This window comes from Gymnoscopelus braueri (assembly GCF_963280865.1).
Source record: "Gymnoscopelus braueri genome assembly, chromosome: 22".
Lineage (NCBI taxonomy): Eukaryota > Metazoa > Chordata > Actinopteri > Myctophiformes > Myctophidae > Gymnoscopelus > Gymnoscopelus braueri.
Window position 1 is genome coordinate 18,856,614 of NC_137624.1, and position 23,875 is coordinate 18,880,488.

Consider the following 23,875-nt stretch of genomic DNA (forward strand, 5'->3'; position numbering starts at 1 on the left):
TTGGTGGCCATTTCTTTCGTAATTTCTCCATGTGCTTTCAACTGCGTAGCCCCATCGGTTGAGAGGTATATTACACTCTGATACATTATTATAACTATTAAAAAAATAGCCATCAATTGGATTAAAATGCTTTTTATTGAACAATACATAATATACAGGAACTTCTGAAGACCCGTACATAATTGTAATATCCGTGGACATAGGTTAAGTACTTTAAATTTGAATTTGAAACGTGTATGTAATATGTACGGGCTAAAAAGGGAGAAAGTGCAAACACCAAGTTGAAGTTCATCCATGACGGTCGTGACAGACATGATCCATGGCTAGTCTTATACTAATACACTTGTTTTAGTTAATGACAGTAACCAACCACGTGCATGCTATTATTATTAGTAGTAGTAGTATTATTATTATTATTATTTGATTGGATCGTTGGATCGTTAGATTTGAAAGAAACCATTGCTATCTGTTTGGTAAAATACAATTAAATAAATACATAAATAAATAAAAGATAGAAACCCATCCAATCTGTAAACCTTGATGTAGGATTATATTTTGAACACTAGATGGAACTGTGGGTCAAGAAGAGCATTATTAGACTAGCTTTGTGGAAATAACTGTCTTGTATGGAACCAGGTTTAGAGATAACAGGTAGTCCTTTTGTTGACATTTATGTCATCTGAGTTCATTAAAAGCAAACTCAAGACTAGATTATTTATGTATGTATGTATGTATGTATTTATTTGTTTGTTTGTTTGTTTGTTTGTTTGTTTGTTTGTTTGTTTGTTTGTTTTTCAGAAAGGACATCATTGCCATCTGGGTAATCTCACTAAATGAAATAGACAAGAGGGTTATTGTTTTTGTTTTTGTTTTCCACAGAGTTTATTATCTATTGTGTGGAGCAGGGTTTCAATGTTATAATTGATACACAATATTGCTACATTGATACACACAATTATTGATGAATATAACATTGATTGCACTCTCTATCCTGTTCCCTTCTGTCCTCTCTCCTGACACCAACCTAGTAGCTCATCCTTCAGTTCTTATCAAGAAAAGGCAGCTTTACGTCACAATACTTTTGGAATGTCGGAGCTTCACTAAGACCTAATCTGAGTGAGGGCTAGCTTGTAGCCAGGACAACTCCAAGTCCCACAATGCCTGCTCACCCTGCCTGCCTGGAGCACTAAATGAGAGGAGAGAACTAAAGTTGTAATTGGTTTGATTAACCACTTAAAGGTTTAATGACATTCACTTTTACACCACATTCAAAGTCTTTGTCCTGGTCCTTCAAAAGTGTACAAAAAGTTTTAAGTGAAAATTCCATTCCAGTGATCCATGGCAGGTGTTTTTCTCTCACATTTCTAAAGCCTTTTCAACTGCAATGAAAAAAGAAATCTTTGCCTGCGGGTGTCGCTGGTGAGGGATTTTGCCTGTCAATCATCGCCTCTGCTCCGCCCCCCCCAAAGGAAAGGATAGGGGAGGGGAGGGGCGAGGAGGAGAGTGGGCGGGATTAATCGACTGTGACCTCACTGTCGAAGGGCCAAGCTCAGATTACTTTTCAGCCTAATTATTCAGAAAACCCCAGACCACAGAAAATCCACTGAATGTTCTAAGTTCAGGTTTTTTGGGTGTAATTGAGGTCATAAAACCCCAAATAATACATTGAAAATAAAAAAAGTGAAAATGAATGTCATGATACCTTTAAACCCTCTGTATGGTTGCCCGGAGTCCCTCAGGGCTCTATACCAGGGTCTTTTCTGTTTTCTGTTATTGTGGGGAAAGCTTTTGCTGAAAATAGCGTTGCAACCGTTGTGTGCTTGTCGAACTGCTATTTTCTGCTAAAGCTTTCCCCACAATAAGGAAGCTGGGGTTTAAATGGTTAATGGTTTAATATATGGTTGGTTTATATTTTAATTATCATTACTGTTATTGAATTCACTATTATGTTAATTCTTACTTCAGTGGAGTGTTTAAGCACATCAACACGTTGGGAGCTGTGCGTGTGAGGCCTTAATTGGCTTTAACATAATGAAGATCCAATATGGATCGAAATGTCTACTTACTTTGAACTAATAAAGGAGGTCTGAATTTGGCTTTGTGTGCAGGTTCTGCTTGTTTCAAATTGTTAACATGGCACCATTGTAAACACTGTCCCTGCCCTGGATGTGTTCCTGAGTAACATCTGTGGATACAGATTCTGTGTCCAATGGTGGAAAAAACTTACTCAAGGTACTGCACTGTATTCAAATACAACTCTGAGTTACTTATACTACACTGGAGTATTTCCATTGTTGATACTTTATACTTCTACTCTACTATGTCTCAGAGGCAAATACTCTTCTTCTACTTTTCTACTTTTTACTATACAAATATTTGAAAATAGCCGACATACAAGCTCAACAATGTGTTGCATCGCAACGTGTTGTGAGCTTGTAGATCGACAATATTTTTGTATTAATTTATAATATTTACAATATAATATTTCAAAGATATTTTGTTACCAGTGCTTTTGTACTTTCACTCAAGTCAAATTTTGAATAGAGGACTTTTACTTAACAGAGTAAAATTGTATGTTGTGGTATTGCTACTTTTACTTAAGAAAAAAAAGCAATCTGAGAACTTCTGTTTTTGGTTGTTGTACGAGCACTCCCTGCCAAAGGCAAACATTGTCATCCTCCCCAAGGCAGACTCGTGACACAACCAGCCTAAAGACGTACACCAACCCCACACATGAACAAAAGAGACAGAGAAGACACAGGGAACTGGCAAAGACTTGAGGCTGTGACACATTATAATGAGGACCTAGATGAAAACTTCCCACCAAAGACACACACGGGAGGTGGGGTTCTTGTGAACAGATGGGAGATTATTTGTCCCCGAACTACCTAAAAATTGGACAATTATTTTCCCGCAAGTCCATCATTATCAGGATTTCACCTACAGTGGCAGACCTCAGTAATGGTCATCCCCACAGTATGACTGCAACATCACACTGAGCTTTGTATTATTTTTCCACATGGGGTGTGCACTGTGCAATTATAGTCAACAATGCTTTGTGGATGTTTTCACCTCTGGCCTTTTTGCCCTCCTATGAGGATTGTAGGTTACATTATTCTCCATGAAATGCTCTTTTGAGAAAATGTGCACGCCGTAAGTGTTTTTTTCCCCCCCTTTCTTCTTCTGTGTATACCACCTGTTTATTTTATCTATTGTGGAAGAGAGCATTGAAAAGGTGCATATTCACCAGACCATTTCCATATTTCATCAAATGAGTCCTGGAAATAAAAAGAGAGAGAACAAGTGATGTTAGACGATTGCCCTGGAGCCAGATGGCTGTGTTTGGCTTATGCCGTCGACTGTGTGGGCTCCAAGTAAAGGAGGTGGCCAGGTCGTCAGAGATGGGATGTGTCGTTTTATTTGTGTGGGTGGGTGTTGATTTTTGTAGGAGAGATGGAGCTTGCAGGTGTGGGTTGCTGGGATATTATTGTGTCCTCAAAAGCAGGAGGCAGAATAATGGGTACATAAAACTTCCATTAATTTAAATGTTCTTTATTTAAGATGTCGTTTTTCTATCGCCATGTAAAGCGTCCTTGGGTCTCTTGAAAGGCGCTATATAAATGTAAGCTATTATCATTATTATTATTATTATTATTATTATTATTATTATTATTATTATTATTATTATCATCATCTATCCATCTACCGGTATCTATCCGTCTGTCTGTGTCTGTGTGTCTGTGTGTCTGTCTATCTGTCTGTCTGTCTGTCTGTCTGTCTGTCTGTCTGTCTGTCTGTCTGTCTGTCTATTTAACCAGATTAAGCCCAAACATATACACAATACACATGCACAGGTGCTAACTCCCAGCTGGCTTCTCCTGATGAAGACTTGTTGATTGATGTGCTGACAATCCATCATCACTCCGTTACGGAGCCAGCCAGGCACCTGCCACTGCAGTCCACTTCCCTCACAGCCCTGCCATCGCCACTACTGGTTTACCAGCACTTTGGAGTTTTTTATCCATCGCACTGCAGCTCTCCTCCCTGCCGGGATACTGAGCTCCCATCGGCAAGCAGCTGGCCTTGACATATTTTCAGTGGGACAAACCAGATGACCTTTATTGAGCTTCATTCAATCACCCATGGGGACATTATGACACACAAGCAGGGTTGCCAGATCTGCTTATTGTAATTTCCCCGCAAGATTTTATTTGAAAATAGCCGATCTACAAGCTCACAACGCGTCGCGATGCGACGCGTTGTGAGCTTGTAGATCGGCTATTTTCAAATAGCTGATGTATATGTTAAAGTGCTCATGTGGCCCATAGTCGCTTCTTTTGGGCTGGTTTTCCTAGACCTGGTTGCTTGTTTCTCTCACAGAATCTGGCAACACTGCACACAAGCTCACACTGTACCCTGATGCAACCAAGTGTGCTTGTATCCACTCAGACATGCATGCACAGGCAACATGTGCACCAAGAAACACACACACACAGTGCGCCTGTGCACACACACACACAACGAGTTGATCAGATTAAGATTTGTGGTGTGTTTGCTGGTTTGTTTGCTTTTGTTTTAGTCGAAACTGTCTTTGTGACAAATCTGTTCCGTTTAAAGCACTTTATAAATAATCATGACTTGACTAGACATTATTCAATAATGACCCTGGTGTCCTTCGGTTGTTCTTTTGGTTTTTTGTTTTATTATAATGGATGCAACTGCACCCCTGTTTTAGTGGAGATGCAAACTCAGCTGATTAATTAAACACCCAACTTGGACCAAAGCAGATTTCATCTGTCTTACTCAAAAAGGCAATGATTTACAAGAGTAAAAGTAAAACAAAAATGCCTTACCTTATCAAGGCATTCAACTCCATGTTTATTGCGGTTGTAATCAAGGATGATTCCTCTTACACATCTGCGTGAGTCAACTGAGGGTCAGTGCCTGTCAGTTTGGAACTAATCTTGCAAACCACTGGACTGATTACCATCAAATGTCTGCCAGTAGGCCACAGGCATTCCCCCACTACCTCAGATTATTTAAAAATAATTCACACATGTGTTTTATAATTATTTGAAATATTTACATTTTATAATGGAAGTCATGGGGCTGTGTTCGGGCTGAACCCTTGCCTAAATTTGCCATAGATATGTCATAGAAGACTGACGTCATATAGAGTACTGATGTCTGAAGATGGCCAGATGAAGTCTGAGATCAACCTTGGAGCCACACCATTCCCATGTGGATCTCGAGATCCACATGAATCGATTTTTTCCCCTTAAGATTATACATTTTCTTTTTGTTTTAGGGCTCTCTGATACTTTGTTCTGTATTGTATTTAATTGAAACAAAATGACATGGAAAAAACTAGATGAACTAGACAAGTGCTGGTATACAGAAAGATAGTCCAACACAAAACAGATAAGTCATACAAAAAAAGACAAGTGTCCAACATAGAACAGAACTCAAAGGGATATGGACACATTCAAATTGGCAAATTAATTGTGAGTGCCACTATTTATCAAAGCAGGCTCCCTTTCTCAACAGGAGGCAACACACACAATAAGCTCTCCCTAGAGTAGCTATACAAAACGATACAACACAAGGTAACACAAGCTACTGCATGCCTATTGCCTACACAAAGACAGAATTAAGTGATCAAAACTTACAAAGCAAGTTGACCAGTAGTAGCTTCCATACTATTTCAGGCCTCACAGTAAAGGAAGAAAAAGGGCCACCCAAGGATTACCAAAAACAATAAAGCGGTAATGATTACATAATATATCAACAATACACCCACAGGCTTACTTAACCAGGCAAGCTCTAACAATGATTAATCTGCCTCATGTGGCAATATCAGCATGAAGCTAACAAAACAAAATAATTTAGAAAACTAATTTCTAGGGTTACAAAAAGTAAGTTGCCTATACTCCAAACTGAGATCCTGGATCCCCATTACATAACGTAAACGTAACATAAAGAGGGACACGATGCCAGGTTAGATGGAAAATATTATTTAACTAGAGTAGAGAACAAATGAGAACCTGAGTCTTGTGTCAGGGAGTTGAGAGCGCCTGCGTGGGCAGAAGAAGCATGTCACCTACATACCGAGTACATATTCACACAGGTGCCCTCAAACAGTCATCAGTGGAACTAGAACACAAGGGCATAGGACACAGACACAGACAGACAGACAGACACACTACGCACACGCTCACGCACGCACTCGCACACGCACTCGCACACGCACACGCAAACACACACACACACACACACACACACACACACACACACACACACACACACACACACACACACACACACACACACACACACACACACACACACACACACACACACACACACACACACACACACACACATTTTCATATTAATTAATAGAAACAAGAAAAAAACAGATTACATCAGTGTATCTTAAGAATCTTCTTCTGGGGCCAGGTGGTGTAGAGGTAAAACATTTGGCCCTGGCGTGGCTGGGTGATGCAACAAAAGCAAACGGCAGTGATGGGCAGCAGGAGATTCTGTCCCTGTGTGACCTTTGTGTGTCCTGAACCATCTGGCCATCTGGCATATTAGGACAAATCCCGGTGGGCCGCTGAATCGTGGGCCAGTGGACCATGATCGATAATGTTTTACCCTCTGTCCAGTCCTGTCTGTGTCTTTACCCCACCTTTGTGACAGTGTCCATAATTTGATGTGAACATGAGAGTGCTGTGCGCATGCTCCAATCACAACCAAGTAAACCGGGCTCACACTCCAGTAGTTTTGGGCCGATTCATCCCTGATTCAGTGCAACTTGTGCTTGCGTCATGGGCTCCGTTGCCTAGCTACTCAGTCGCTCGCTACTGTGTTGCGGCTGTAAAATGGTGAATAAATTGACTTGATTGACTATCAGAATTTAATACATCTACATGATAACATTTCAAAGGTCTAGAAGATCTTTAACAGCCATGGCAGTGTGGCTATGGTTTTCACCTCTGTGTGGTGTACACCACTATTGATCCCCCCATTGCGTTGATAAAATCTGTCCAGACATAGTGTCACAATCGTGCAAGATGCTGTCACAACACTGTACAGTAGCTGAGATGAGATCACTATGAAGGCAGAGTGAAAATGGGTGTTAAATTGTGATATTATCAAACATAAATATCAAACATGTCAGAGAGTCTACTTTTCCCTATAGGAAATGCCTGTACTTAATTCAGTAAACTTAATTAATAATCATAAACATGGATAAAACATATCCCCACCAACAATGTGATACCAAAAACAGGCATGGATCCCCAACCAATCGCCCCCACCAAATTAAACCCTGAGTCCAGGGCTGAATGTCTTTCCCAGCACACACCTCTGCTATAGAGCATCGCAGTTCCCGCCCACTTCCTGGTTTTTCGTGGTGCCGGAAGGAACAACTCAATGCATTTTTCCCATTGACATTTCCAAAAATATTTTTATCTATTAATTTAAGCCTCGAATCAAGCCATCATGACATGACATGAATCATGACCATAAAACGTTTGATTCTGTGATTATTATTTGTTTGAAAACGGCAAAACAAAGGGTATTTATTAAATATAGTATATCATATAATTAAATATAAAATAAAATAAATCACAGAAAAAAAACGTTTTATGGTCATGATTCATGTCATGTCATGATGGCTTGATTCGAGGCTTAAATTGATAGATATAAATATTTTTGGAAATGTCAATGGGAAAAATGCATTGAGTTGTTCCTTCCGGCACCACGAAAAACCAGGAAGTGGGCGGGAACTGCGATGCTCTATAGGCACAGCTACTGGTTGGGCTGCCTGTTCAGCAGGGAGGGGGAGTATAAGCGATAGTGTTAAACTACACATCACACTCTCACGTTGTAACTCCTCTCTGTCAGGTGAAATGAAGAGGCTGATGAAGAGGCAGCATGTGGTAGTCTACACCCTCCCAAGGCCAGGGTTGGCAGTGACAGGCAAGCACACATGGGCGAAATTGGCAATTACAAAGCTGTGAAGAAAAAGTAAAAGTAGTTTTCCAACCGATTAAGCAGCCTTTTGTGTGTGTGTGTGTGTGTGTGTGTGTGTGTGTGTGTGTGTGTGTGTGTGTGTGTGTGTGTGTGTGTGTGTGTGTGTGTGTGTGTGTGTGTGTGTGTGTGTCTGTGTGTCTGTGTGTGTGTGTGTGTGTGTGTGTGTGTGTGTGAGTGTGTGAGAGAGAGAGAGAGTGTGTGAGAGAGAGAGAGAGAGAGAGAGAGAGAGAGAGAGAGAGAGAGAGAGAGAGAGAGAGAGAGAGAGAGAGAGAGAGACTGTGTGCTAATTCATCACTTAAGTACCCAGGGTGACTGCTTGTGTAGATATACTTCAGCACTGAATCTTTTATATAACCTTGATCCAAATGAATCCAAACAATCTCCATCACCCCCCCCCCCCCTCTCTCTCTCTCTCACTGTCACAAGATAATTTTACCCACACCGACTTGGTGTAAACTTGTGACGTCTAAAGTTGAGTTTGAGCTTGAGCTGTACTGAACGTATGAATGTACGTATGACTGTATGTGTGAAGAAAGCATCTTTTGCTCTGTTTAGTCAAGAGCTGGTTATTAATGATTTCGATAAACATTAGTGAGAGAGGCAATCAGAAGAGTCCTTCCCATCTCATACATTGAAGAGCCCTACAGCCAAGTGCTATTTGGATGTTGCACTTGTTAGATAATTAGGCATTATCAAACAAAATTAATAATCATAAAAAAGCCATAAAGACAGGTGAAGAGCGCATACGTCCGAGGGATACCTGTACAGTAAGTGTGTTGCACATATTGAAAAGACACACAAACACAAGATTCTCGAGAAGTAAATGCCATGCATTTATTTAATCACTGTCACATTCCTCAGACTATCATGATTCAAGTCATACTTCATTCAAGTAACAGGACCCAGCATACTGTAGAACCTTCATTAAATGGCATAAACACTACATGAGACTGAGCTCCTTAAATCAAATGTTTCCAGTGATTTCACGAAAGGGGACATTTCCATGTGTGATCAATTTACGTATATGAAATGCTTCCAAAACAACTCCAAAGGAGTGTTTATGCAAAATTCATGGAGGCAAATTTGTGGACCACATTATCCTATTCTCTTCCAGTTTAATTATTTCTGGTGCTTACTTAGTTCTCACGGATAGTAGCCTAGTAGTAACCATCTCTCATTTCCATGGTGCAAATAATGGCACTAGAACAGAGGCAGATGATTCTGCTTTGTCAAAATGCAGTTCAAGGAGAGCACAATACAGAAAGAAAACATATTAAACGGCACTATATATACAAGTCAGTTATGGGGTTAGCTTTGATTTTAACATTTCGTCACAGTAAATGCTTCATAAGAGCAAAGCTAATCGTGACAAATGGGGTAAAACAGGATAGATCAGAGTAGAGGAATAAATACAGCCTTTTTAATGCATAATAATTTATTATTTATATTTGTATAGCAGGTCTTATATAATATGTACGCAGATAGCTTTCATTCCTGTTTGGTATATGTGCTGACGACGGCAGTTCCAGGGCTGACCTCCGCCCATACTGTAAGTCAATTGACTCATCAAACAGTACAAACATTGAATTTTTAGTATGATTAACAATTTCACTGGCAAATGATGCAATCCCATAATAGAACGAGCCAATGAATGCTCGATGAAAGAGCAACATCCTTTCACACGCAACAAAATCACATCCTTGCATCATCCATGGAAAGGTGCATTTGTGTAGCCGAAGAAACAGAGAGCATGATGTTTTGTGTGATAATCCTATAGGCTCTCGGATGGATATGTGCATGATACTCAAAGCCTTCAAAGACAGCATCAAACAGCAGCGAGTGGGAGGGGACGACCGTCTTCCTTGACCAATACCTGCCGTCATCCTGAATCTCACTCCTGTTATTTTCCCAGATGGAAATAATAGTCACAATGTTGTCAGTCGAGGTGTCAGTCGATGGGGCGTTTTCATCAGTGTGCGGTGTCAGAATGACGCAGACGAGGAGAGTCTATCGATGGCTTGATCTGCTGTCTTGAGGTCGCACACTGCTCCACCCAGTCCGCTTAGTTCCTTCACTCAACCATATCTTTCCTAATTCGCTCTCTTCCACAGAATACAAGTGTGGCTTCCCTCTTCCCTTTTCTTTCTTCCCTTTTCTTTCTTTCTTCCCTTTTCTTTCTTTCTGCCTCTCTCTCTCTCTCTCTCTCTCTCTCTCTCTCTCTCTCTCTCTCTCTCTCTCTCTCTCTCTCTCTCTCTCTCTCTCTCTCTCTCTCTCTCTCTCTCTCTCTCTCTCTCTCTCCTCTCTCTCTCTCTCTCTCTCTCTCTCTCTCTCTCTCTCTCTCTCTCTCTCTCTCTCTCTCTCTCTCTCTCTCTCTCTCTCTCTCTCTCTACTGGGGTCCAGGGGAGACATCCTTGGGGCCTATAGAGGTAGGCGGATGTGCAAGGCAAACTGTTGGGCCGGGCAGCCACAATGTAGATGGCACTCTCCTTCAGAAATTCAGGCCAGCTCAACCCGACCTGATTGGCACAAGAGAGGGTCAAATGTTTTGGGTTGCCATGACAATGTCCTAAAATAGTTTTGAAAATGAATCATAGCTAAAGTATGTGTTTTGGCTTTAAATATGGCTAGGCTTAGGCATATGGGTAAGGCGTAAGCTCCAGCTCTGATAATGGTAATAATAGTCCATTTCAATTTCTCACTTAAAGGTAGGGTAAGTGATATGTTTTTGTTAAAAGGTTAAAGTACTATATTCTGATAGTAATCATTGCTACAGAGCATTTGTTCCGTCACAGGGGTCTCCCCAGCTCATTAGTAAACAGTATGTACATTTTCAGGTAGGTGACAACATTTAAAGGGCAAGACCACTTTGGTAGAGGTTTGGGTTGTGTAGTTACCTTGCCTTGATGTAACTCCAAAGGTGGACAAGAAATCAAAAATAATTGCTCCATTGATTAGAAATTGATAATTCAAAATATGCTCCTCATTGACTTACATTGTACGGTAAAACAGCTCTCAAAGTCACTCTTTTTAACATTTTTTATTAAAAAAACAAACAGTACTGGGTTTGGTGATATGCTATATTGTCTGAATCAGCTTTGTTTGTGTTCGTTTACGTGCTAAAAGAGTGAGTTTGAGAGCTGTTTTACCGTACAATGTAAGTCAATGAGGAGCAAATTTAGAATTATCAATTTCTAATCAATGGAGCAATTATTTTTTATTTCTTGTCCACCTTTGGAGTTACATCATGGCAAGGTAAATACACAACCCAAACCTCTACCAAAGTGGTCTTGCCCTTTAAGCCAATCAGGAGAGAGCTTTGAAAATGCATTTTCTGTTTAATAAAGAGCTGGCTGAGACATGGGAGACTCCTTTTACTGAACAAACATTCTATAGCAATGAGACCTATCAGAATATAGAGCTATTTAACACTTATTTTAACCAAGGTAAATCACTTACCCTAGCTTTAACTTTTAGGTGAAAATTATTATCAGCATAATGTGGAGGCATACACAACCACATTTGAACAGATGCAGGTACAGTGCACACACAAGTGCACATACACATGCACACAAGCATGCACACACACACACACACACACACACACACACACACACACACACACACACACACACACACACACACACACACACACACACGCACACACACCCAAAAAAAAGTGTTTATCTGTATAGCACCTTCAGGGAGCTCAAGGAACAGAAATAGAAAAAAACACTTGCAAAAACACAGATGAAAGGCAGCAAGAAAAATAATCGGTGAAAATCAGGATAAAACAACACAAGCACAAACAATAAACAAGTTACAACAAAGCTATAACTCAACAACAGCCATAAGACTTACTGTAGGTTTACAAAGTGAAAGCCTCATCATGAAGGGTGTGATGTTTGAATCTTACACACAGTAATCCTAACGCTGACTCCAACCTGAATCTTTTACTAACTGTAACGTTAGCTCTAAAAATCCTTCTCAGCTACGAAAGCAAACCTTTCCCTCAAGGTGACCAGACCGGAATGTCCCCAGAATGTCCCCTATCCTGGATAAACACACACACACACGCACGCACGCACTCACGCACGCACACATTTGCACACACACGTACACAAGAACAAAATAACGAGAAGTAAACAAACCTGTCATCAGACTTGCTCCGTTCACTGCCAGAGCTGGCTGGGCTGCTGTCAGAGATAGGGCCCACATGACTTATGCTGCATGAGGAGATAGATAGACAGGCGAAGACACACTCAGTGTTATTTACTGCCAGCGTAAATGAAAGACGTCAGGGCGCCGCCACTGCTCTGAAATGTGATTCATGACAGCGCTGGGAGGTCAGGTATAGATATAGAGCGAAAAAAAGGAAAAAAATCGGTGTCTTAACCTATTAAGACCGGGAACGTATACTGTGTCATTTTCAGATTTCTTTGGCTATTCAAAAAATTGCAGATCTACAAACTCATAGCGCGGCACCGAGTGCCACGCTATGAGCTTGTAGATCTGCTATTTTTTTGAAAAATCTTGAAAATGTGTGCAAATCTTTGAATAGATATTTTTTAAAGCGAACATTTGTAAAATATTTTGTTCCAGGGACCTCCAGAAGCAAAGATTTGTCATTTGAGTTGCAAATGTTCGCTTATTTAATTTTTAATTTTTTATATTTGCACACAAAGCTATGAGCTTGTTTATCTGATATGGAATAGCCAAATAAATCTAAAATAACACATGATGCTTTCCCGGGCCTTAATGGGTTAATGGTTGTCTCTCAGACTGCATGCAGGCCATAAATATTTCATCACTCACTGCTAAAGTTAGGGCGTTGGGTAGAGACTCTGAGAATGACAAGTCTTTGAAAAGAAAAGATCCTTGTCATTCTTGTCACACACCGACCAGTGTTAAGTTGGCAGGGTGATAAATAACCTCTATGAAAGAGCTGTAAAAACCAAAGGGAACCAAAAAGGGAGAAGTTTTCCCTCACTCTATTTCCATCTTTAATGAGTAGATTAGGATGCATGCTCTGCCAGGCCAAGGGGGCCCTGAAACGCCCTTGCGCCTACTTGGCCCCCGGTTGTCCTCTTAACCCATTCAATTCGGAAAACACATCTCCTGTGTCATTTTAGATTTGTCTTAAAAAAAAATAGCAGATATACAAGCTCATAGCGTGGCACCGAGTGTCCCTGGAATTAAAGATTTTCAGATGGGAGTTGGCGGCCAAATACATATCATTTTGGGGGTCCTTGACATGGACTGGTTTCTGAAAAACGTTTTTCAGAAACCAGTTAGGATTTAAAAGATATTTGTAGATGCGTTCCCGGATGGAATGGGTAACCCATTAAAACCTGAGGCCGATTCTACAAAATATGTCCTCTAAATCCTAGTTTTCTGAAAAACGATATCAGTGGTTCTCTTTTTTCATGTTAAGGACCACCCAAAATGGTATTTGGCCGCCGGACCCCATCTCAAAATATTTTGTTCCAGGGACCCCCAGAAGCAAAGCTTTGAGTTAAAAATGTTTGCTTTAAAAATATGTATATTCAAAGGTTTGCACACATTTTCGAAATTTTAAACAAAAGTGACGCGCTATGAGCTTGCATATCTGCTATTTTTGAATAGCCAAAGTATAAAATATGGTTAAAGTGGTTAAAAATTACACAAATGCTTTCCCGGTTTTATTGGGTTAAGCTCAGGACGGCTTCTCCAAGGAGAACAAAAGCCTTTCTTTTGATCAATCTAATGAGAGGCCAGACTGTACCTCGTTCGAGGCTCGAAATAAAAAAAGAAATAATCATATGAAGGGCTCTCAGTGTACACGTTGCATTCTGCTGATTAAACTCAATCCATTTATGCATGCTGTCTTTGTCTTTTTTTCCAGCGACGGAAAACGGAAAGGGTCGCTGTAGTCTGACAAATGCTGCAGAAGGGCTGCACGAGCGCTTGTGGGGTGCTGAAGCGAGGAACGTCATAAACAGTCGACATGCGATGCTGAGTCACACTCACCCAAAGTTCATAGGAGAGCACAGTCCAATGAGTCTGGGGTGTGGAATGCCGCAAGGAAAGGTGAGCAATGTAATGGTAGGGTAAGCAAAACAGGTAACATGAAATAGAGTGCTGAAGTCTGACGTCAAAGACCATGCCCTCTGGGTCATGGCAGTGTTTTTTCCCATCACAGACTTATTTTCACGTCATATAAGAAAATTAACTAATGAGGCAGGCGATTTTACTCATAATGGTTACGAAGCATCAACTGATGGTTTATCCAAAGAGTAAGCAAATAAAGGGCCGCTTACAAATAGACCACAATTATCAGGCTTATAACGACGACACATATCTCCCATTACACATGCGGCCATCTCCCGGCGCCACCGCGCACAAAATCAGTGCCATGTCATGGTGCATTAGATCTTTCTTTCTTTCTGGAGAGTAGCGTTGTCAGTTCTCAGTTGTTTCATCAAACAAACTAAATAATAAAAACACACACTCAAATGAATGAATGAATGAATGAATGAAAGGAATCAGGAATGTTTTGATGGAGTGTGTCATGCTTCAGTGGGGACAGTAACACTACTTCAGGGTACCGCCACAGAATTAATTCAGTTTTCTCCAAACACAGACAGCATCAAATATAACTAAATATCATAAACGGAGACACAGAGCCATCTCCCTGACAGAATCGCCAGACTAATTTTTATGACATGGTATGATGTGATTTTAAAAACATCTAAGGGGTTGTGAATGGGGGAAAACACTTCCGTGACCCAGGGGACGTGAGTTTGACATCAGGACTAAGGTTCTCTATCGTAACACGTACATGCCCACACACACAAACAAGCAATTTCTAGCTAATTAAAGGGGGATGAAACCCTAGGCTAATTTTGTAGTTTGTTTTCCATTAGTATAGAATACAGCAGGGAAAACACAGCAGTCTGCATAAGACTGACCTTCTGGATGGGTTTCTGCTCAACAAGGTGGCAGAACGCAGCACTCTTTACAGCATCTCTAGAACGCCTCTTTCTCGTTTGACTGATACAGACGTGTACTTGAGGTCACGTGATCAAGCACTGCAGCTCGCGCTCCAGCTGACTCTAATCATGCACAGTTCATTAGAGTCTAATCAGCTGTGCCTGTTTCAGTCAAACCCATAGTACACCATGCTGTAGCAACACAGCTGCAGCAAATCAAATTAATAATAGGTGTGTTAGATTTACATGTGTCATAGCCAAATTCCAATACCTTAATTTCTGCCTCCTCCTCTCCGCCACACTCCGTCCTCCAAGGTGACCCGGATATCGTTCTTGTCACAAATTGACAAATTGTTTTTGCTTTTGGAGGAGCTGAGAGCGAGGAGAGATTGGCGCGATGATCAGCGAGGATAGATCAAGTGTATCCTTCAGCGACTTTCAAGTGATCCTTCGCGGAAGTGTTAAGTGACTATCTGTTTTGTTATGCAGCGGACCACCTCCCCGGGCTATGGGATTCAAATGCCACGCTTTATTACAGACTTCAAACGGATGATTTAGAGCAGACGAAACGTTTGATCTGCTCGAATTCTAACGTAAACATAATTCTGCGTGTGTGTGTGTGTGTGTTTATTTTTATGAATAAAACTCCCCTCTGTACTCATCTCCTCTGCTATTTTTCATGAAACTGAACTCATTAGAAACATGTCAGCATGTGATTTACACTTGCAAATTCAATCAATCAGGTGTCATTAATCTTCATTTACACACGTTTGTTGTGCATAGGTGTGGGAGAATGCATGTCAAACAGCTCAATTCCTAAGCATCTTAGAGAGGTATATAACATCCAATACAGCATGACACAGAGGAGGCGAGGATTTAGACATTTGAGTTGAGTATTGGGATTTGGCAATTTAGTCGAACTGGATTGATTCCTCTGTCCTCGCATCTAATCCTTGCTCGGGGGAGGGGCTAAGGCGCGACTACAGGATGCGAGGTATAAGTATTAGAATTTGGCTAATGTGCAAGCACTGACTGACAATACTGTTGTACTGTAGTTTTTAACCTGAACTGGAAAACAAACTACAAAATCAGATTAGGGTTTCCCCTTTAATACTTTGGTGGGGGGCAACATGAGAATGAGATATGAGTGTAATAGTGATTATGATGATTGTGTGAGGCATTATAAGGCATTTCTCTACATCCGCTGTAATGTACCCCCTTGTGGTTGTTCTGATGGTTCATTGAATTTTCGTTTTTAAATATAAACTTTAGGGGAAGGAAGGTGTGTTGATCTTTAAAATATTAAGCATTGCATTTCGCTGCACATACAGTATGAGCATGTGACAAATAAAACTTCATGAATCTTGAAACAGTTGCCACAACTGTACTGCATATGCACACTTAAATCACACTATCAATGAGACACAAAGTTTGAAATAGGATTTTATGAATGTTGTCATGTTTTTTTAAACATGCATAGAAATTGATTAACAAAACATTGTATGGATAAAATAATAGATAACTCCTATTGACTATTACCTCATTCAATCAATTTTTTTTAATCACCAGAGAAGGCCAGCTGTTCTAGCTTCAGATTGCATTATAATAGGATCTAAGCAGATGGAGCAGGCAGCATGATGACTTAGTATTGTTATTAGTACTGTAGTAACTCACTGATCATCACCGTCCATCCTGTGGGCCTCTTACAGACTGGGAAAGGCTACTGAGTGGCCTTGGACATTTTCCATAATAAAAGACATTTCCTGCTTGGCGCCCTATTATCTTCCCTTTCCACAACTTAGAATCACAGCAAGATGGCATACAAATTAGAAATCAATATCAATCATTGATTGCCAATGCATTGGGTATGACTAGCACACCCTTTTCTGTTTTGCAAGCAAACATGAGCAAGCACAAAAATATAATAATCCAATTAACTAAAACACACAACTGTTGAAGCAACTGGTCCATGTCGTGACCATTTTGTATACATATCAATTAGACTTTGGTTAAGTTTACTGAGCGGTAAACGATATTTGATGAAATAGTTTAGATTGCGTTTGTGTCATCCTTTCTTGGGGTGTGCATCCTCTGATATGAAAAAGATTTTTTCGATATGATGGATGGTGAAGTTACTGAGAGAAGAACAAGGCTTGTTGTATGCTGTATGTTGTTTTCAACTTCCCTTTACTTGCACCATCCCTCCCAGTCCCCACTACTCACCTCCCCTCCCCATACAACTTTGTCTGCCAATTGGCATTGGCTTTCAGCTTTGGCTTTGGCTTTCTCTGGCTTGCACCAAACGTATACACAGAATTTCTTGACCTGGATTGTCAGTGAGTGCTTATTTTAATGTTTTACCAGCATGCAAAGCAGGAAAAAAGCTCCTTGTGTGAAATAAAGGAAATGAGATTATATATGTGTCTTTTAAAATGATTTGTATTTATGTTTTCTTATCATATTTATAATACTAACTGTCTTAAGGTTGACTTCAATACTTACTTATAATGTCAATATTTGAACTTGTCTAAGCTATTGTACATCCCTCTGGCACCAAAGTTAAATAAAACAAAATCTAAAGATAATTCACCCTGGTCTGGTATGATTTTACAACTCTTTTGAAAATGACTTCCGAGCGTTGCACTCACCTCACATTGCAGGACTGGGTCTCTTTGCTGAGCTTGTGGAACCAGGACTGCTGGGCCAGACGACTCTCCGCTCCTGTGATTAGGCCATCTTTGTCCAGGCCCTGGAACACTGACCGTGCAGTGTCCCTCTCCTTGGCGGTCAGCAGATGCACCAATGAGTTCTGAAAGCAAGAGGGTCGACTCACTGAGCAAGTGTCTGAAACTGTGAAACCCACTTTCCCTCATTTCAGAATGCAAGTACTCTTTGTTTCCCGACTGCAACGTTTTACTTAGAAAACTGCTAAAGAAAACCATAGCTAGCATATGATGCTATGAATGATTGATAACAACACGCCTTTTGAAGAATATAACATAAACCTATCAACAATGACACTGACCGTGACGATATGGACTCAATGTTGAGCAAGAATTTCACTAATGGTGGACAACCAACTGCAGAGGTGTTTAATGTAAAAAGAAGATTAAAGAATTGGAGCTTTGATTGATTGATTGATGTAGTTTATTTAGTAAGACATGAGAATAGTACATGACAGTACATGGAAGTACACTGTAAAAGACTTAAAATGTCACATCTGACATTTGATCCATGTGACATTGACACATTTTGTGTTAGTATCACAACACAAAAATGTCTTGAGGAACTGTACGCAGCCACCATGTGTGCAAAATAATGTTTCCACAACAATTTTATGTGTGCGTTCTATTAGAGCGAATTTGGTTTAACTAGCTTCACTCAGTGGTGTAAGTTAACTAAGTATATACTGTCCTCCTTGAGGTGTAGCAACCACAATTAGACAGCAAGCCAAACTCCATTCACAGAGGACATGAGAGTCAGGATGTATGCTTCAACTCCAATGTTTATTGAAGACAGAAGTAGTTGTGAAAAACGGAGTGAAACTGCAAAGACAACATACAAAAAAGAACAGTACAGTTACAGTAGTGTTGCTTATAAAATTAGTAGAGATAAGTACACGTAAGTATACATGTAGGATACATTTATGGTTAAGGTAAGCATATGTAGGCAACTGTAGCAATGAGGTAAATATTCATTTCACAGGCATTATCCAAATCCCATACAACAATAATCTCTCAAGAGAAAAATAACACTGATTAAACAGCTACTTAACCCACATGGCTGTGTAAAATCTAAGCATAAGAATAATACATCCCAAATCACCTTCACACAACAACATTAACATGTCTAAGGAGTTAATTATCAATAGAGTCACACTTACAGACAATGCTTGCCTGGCACAACAACATAAAAGGCAGCAAGGCTTTAAATGCTCTGGTTTTGGCTGAATAAACTGGGATCTAACTCTCTGTAAAAATATTTGTGGACAAAAAACGATCTTTTTCTCTTCCTGCTTCCTGTCTAGAGGGGAAGTTGTGTCATGGACTGTACCATTACACTGGGACACTAGGGGGTGCCAAACACTACAACAGTATAGAGAGCTGTACCATTACACAGCAATAGTGTAGGGGTGACAATAACACACCAGGGGATTACAATTGACTGAAGGGCAGAACACTCCCCGCATGGCCTCTTTGAGGCCACTACCATGTTATTGAAAATGTCCCCCAACTTTTTGGCCTCCAATCACTCCCTGTAGTAATCTTTCTTTTTAGAGGTTGGGAATGCTGGCAATGTGAGGACAGAGGGTCTAAGTGAGATTTTGGTGCCCGGAGGTTGAGGCGGTTCACCGGCTGGAGAGGTAGTGGTTGGGTGGTGAAGAGACCGATGTCTGAGTCACTATCTTTCTGCTGTGACTGGGTGAGGAACAGCTCCTCGGATTGGAACACTCCTGTGGTCTTTGGGCGTGGATGCCCGCCTGCGGCACTGACTGTGTTCTTAGCAGCTGTTTTAATGGGTACAGAAATGGAAGTAGTCCCTTCTGTGTCTTTGTTGCGCCGATTGATAGCTTTAGTTCCCTTTAGTTTCTCTTCCTTTTTAGCGGGCAGCGGTGGGATATCGTTTGACAGGGAGCTGTGGGTGGCGTCGGCCTCGCCTGGCAGGCTCTTGGGCTGTTCGGTGGCCAGGACGTTGATACCTGTAAAGAGGCTAACTGGTCCCTCCCCGCCGTAGTTCTTCTCTTTTGGATGAATGAAACGCTCACTGGGAGTGAGGAATGAGGCTCCACCGTTCTCCAGCACGTTTGTCTTAAAAGTGTTCACAACTGGCTTGTGTACATTCCCAAGGCATACGTCGCCCACCAGAACCCAGCCTAGGTCCAACTTCTGGGCAAAAGGAGCATTGTGTGGGCCGTTGATCGCTGATCGAACTTTGTGTATTCTAATAATGTCCCTCCCAAGTAAGAGAAGAATCTGGGCCTTTGGGTCAAGTTCTGGAATGTGGTCTGCCAAAGTTTTCAGATGGGGGTGCAGAAGAGCTGCTTCTGGCGTCGGTATTTCAGACCGGTTGTTGAGTATTTGGTTACACTCTATGAGTGGTGGTAGAGCGAGACTGATTCCACCGTTCGCTGCCTCAATTTGGAAGCCCTCTGCCTTTCTTCCGGACATGTCAACTTGTCCAGCACAGGTTCTGAGTGAATAAGGGGATGCGTGGGTCTGGATGTTAAATACGTCGAAAAAGTCTGACCGAGCTAATGAGTGGTTGCTCTGATCGTCGATGATCGCGTACATCTTAACGGCCTTTTCGCGCTGACCCCGTGGATATACTCTGACCAGACATATCTTTGAGCAGGATCTGCCGACCTGGCCTTGACCGCAGACCCTTGTGCAGTGGGAGGTGACTGTGGTCGAAGTAGTTGGGGTCTCTTCGTCCTCCCCGCCGTTGTCCAATGCAGGGGAGGATATTTTGGGTGTTTGTGGGGCTGGACCCGGGTGCATTGCTGTAAGATGCCGTTCGCTCTCACACTCGCCACACTTCGCTATTACTTTACAATCTCTGGCTATGTGAGAAGCTGAATTACAGCACTTGTAGCAGATTCCGTTCTCCTGGAGAAAGGCCTTTCTTTCTCCAAGGGGCTTCGCTCTAAAGCCCTTGCATTTACTGAGTGGGTGCGGTTTGTTGTGGATGGGGCAGCATTTTTCAGTTCTTGGGCTGTTTTCCGTTGTGATGCTTCCACTGGAGTCCTCGTCTGAGGAAACGTCTGTTTTGTGGACGGATATTGGAGACCTGGTGTGGGGGTACCTGCTACTGTATTTATCTCCTCTCTCGGGATTCCTGCTGCTTGTGGATAGTGCAAAGCTTGGATCGTTTCTGGTACGGGCTTCGTAACAGATGAACTCAGTAAAGTAGGAGAATGGGGGGAAATGGCCGCCGTGATCGTCTTTGTACTTTGAACCGTAGGATAGCCATTTCTCCTGCAGGTTATAGGGTAACTTCTCCACTATGGGGCTGATGCCGCGGGCAGTGTCCAGGTAGGCTAAACCTTTTAAATATCCGTCCTCCTTAGCTGCTTGGAACTCCATCAAGAGGTCACCAAGCTCTCTAAGCATGGTATAGTCTTTGCTGGAGATTTGGGGGAAACAGTCCAGTTTCCTGTAGAGTGCACACTCGATGACTTCTGGTGAGGCATAGCACTCGTTGAGCCTGGCCCAGGCTTTTCTGAGAGCAGCTCCAGGGTTATTAATATGCACTGCACGTATCCTCCTGATGTGCTCGACTGACTCTTTACCGAGCCATTTCACCAGCAAATCTAGCTCTTCGCTGGCTGAAAGACCCAGGCCCTCGACAGCATTTATGAATGACGACTGCCATGCCCTGTAACTTTCTGGGCTGTCATCAAATTGAGCAAGACCTGAACTCACCAGCTCACGGCGGGCCAGGTATCTGGCAAACTCTTCCATTCCATGTGTCTGGTGTGTCGAATCAGCTGGGGTCGTGCTTGATCTGGGGGAGAAGGACTGAGCTGTGGGGTTCATGGGCTGACTGTAGGAATGAGAAGTGGAATTTATGGGCTGGCTGTAGGACTGGGCAATGGGATTAGTGGGCTGGCTGTAGAACTGGACTGTGGGTTTCGTGGGGTGACTATAGGACTGAACTGTCGGGTTAATTGTTTGGCTGAAAGACTGCGCTGCCTGAATGGTGGGCTGGCTGGAAGTTCTGGGTTCTAACCATTGCTCGGATTGGGTGTGAGGGATTTTGCCAGCAGTGGGATTGGGATGAGACAGGTGGGGGTCGAGGGGCGATTCCTCTGCCTTGGGTGGCTTGGTGAATTGACTGCCAAGGGGAGTGTGTGATTCGTTGTCGGCTGGGGTCGGCCAAGTGATGAGGTTTTCGTTAAAATCTTGAGGTGAATCTGCACGCATTCTATGCTGTGACATATCTGTAGTTTGGATGTTCAGTTGAGACTGCGTTTTGACGTAGTTGCTGGTGCGCTCTGTAATGTCCTTTTCTGACAATGTGTGAGAGCTGAGTGCTGCACATTCCATTTCTACCGCCGCTTCTAGGACCTCGGCCTCTGCGATTGCAGCAGCTGCCTCTCTATGCAGATTCAATGCTTCCAACTTGGCTTCCCATTTAGCCTGCTCCAATTTTAATTGTACCTCCTGCTCGGCGAATGACGCACGCGCCCGTGCCGCCTCTGCCTTGGCCCGGGCTCTTGCAGCGGCGCCTGCTGATGATGTGGATGAACGGCTGCTTCTTCGGCTGGATACGGTAGAAATGTTGTCGTCTTTATCTCCTTCCATGATGCCGTTTCAGATGCATCTGTTGCTGTAGTAGTTGTAGCACCAGCTTATCTCAGTGTCTTTTCACTATACTGTCCTCCTTGAGGTGTAGCAACCACAATTAGACAGCAAGCCAAACTCCATTCACAGAGGACATGAGAGTCAGGATGTATGCTTCAACTCCAATGTTTATTGAAGACAGAAGTAGTTGTGAAAAACGGAGTGAAACTGCAAAGACAACATACAAAAAAGAACAGTACAGTTACAGTAGTGTTGCTTATAAAATTAGTAGAGATAAGTACACGTAAGTATACATGTAGGATACATTTATGGTTAAGGTAAGCATATGTAGGCAACTGTAGCAATGAGGTAAATATTCATTTCACAGGCATTATCCAAATCCCATACAACAATAATCTCTCAAGAGAAAAATAACACTGATTAAACAGCTACTTAACCCACATGGCTGTGTAAAATCTAAGCATAAGAATAATACATCCCAAATCACCTTCACACAACAACATTAACATGTCTAAGGAGTTAATTATCAATAGAGTCACACTTACAGACAATGCTTGCCTGGCACAACAACATAAAAGGCAGCAAGGCTTTAAATGCTCTGGTTTTGGCTGAATAAACTGGGATCTAACTCTCTGTAAAAATATTTGTGGACAAAAAACGATCTTTTTCTCTTCCTGCTTCCTGTCTAGAGGGGAAGTTGTGTCATGGACTGTACCATTACACTGGGACACTAGGGGGTGCCAAACACTACAACAGTATAGAGAGCTGTACCATTACACAGCAATAGTGTAGGGGTGACAATAACACACCAGGGGATTACAATTGACTGAAGGGCAGAACAAAGTAAGTATACTGTATTTGCTCAAGTACTGTACTTAAAGGAGAATTTTGGACTAAAGTTTTCTTACCTTTTCTATGACGTTATGATATCTTAGGATGAATGGTACAGTAGAACATTTTCATAACTCCACCCCTGAGCCGCCACAGCTTAAAAGGTGCGCGGATAGGCCTTAGGTTAGATCACATATTTTAATAGCTTTTTCTTAAAAAAAAATTGGTGAGATCTGACGTTCATAGTGACAGAACACTGTCCCCCAAAAAAAAAAAAAAACAGAATTCTCGCTAGACGAGATTGAAATCTCGAGATTTCAATCTCGTCTAGCGAGACATCTGTTTTTTTTTTGTTTGTTTTTTTTGGTTGCATAGTGTTCTGTCACTATGAACGTCAGATCTCACCATTTTTTTTATTTTTTAAAAGCTATTAAAATATGTGATCTAACCTAAGGCCTATCCGTGCACCTTTTAAGCTGTGGCGGCTCAGGGGTGGAGTTATGAAAATGTTCTACTGTACCATTCATCCTAAGATATCATAACGTCATAGAAAAGGTAAGAAAACTTTAGTCCAAAATTCTCCTTTAAGTACAATTTTGAGGTATTTGTACTTACTTTTACTTCTACTCCACTACATCTCAGAGGCAAATATTGTACTTTTACTCCACTACAATTATTTGAAAACTTTAGTGACTAGTTACTTTGTAGATTTGGACTATTATTACAAAACAT

General features: G+C 41.6%; 1 protein-coding gene across 1 annotated transcript in view; it reads right to left on the reverse strand.

The window, feature by feature from the left end:
* Window positions 1–10,458: 10,458 nt before the first annotated feature.
* Window positions 10,459–23,875, reverse strand: part of phf24 (PHD finger protein 24) — a gene marked incomplete at both ends in the record, with an annotated part of 28,487 nt that continues 15,070 nt past the window's right edge. The window contains 5 exon segments of the mRNA XM_080419310.1: window positions 10,459–10,487; window positions 10,490–10,556; window positions 12,188–12,263; window positions 14,047–14,079; window positions 17,657–17,817. Of these exon segments, the coding sequence (XP_080275436.1) occupies window positions 10,459–10,487; window positions 10,490–10,556; window positions 12,188–12,263; window positions 14,047–14,079; window positions 17,657–17,817 (366 nt within the window).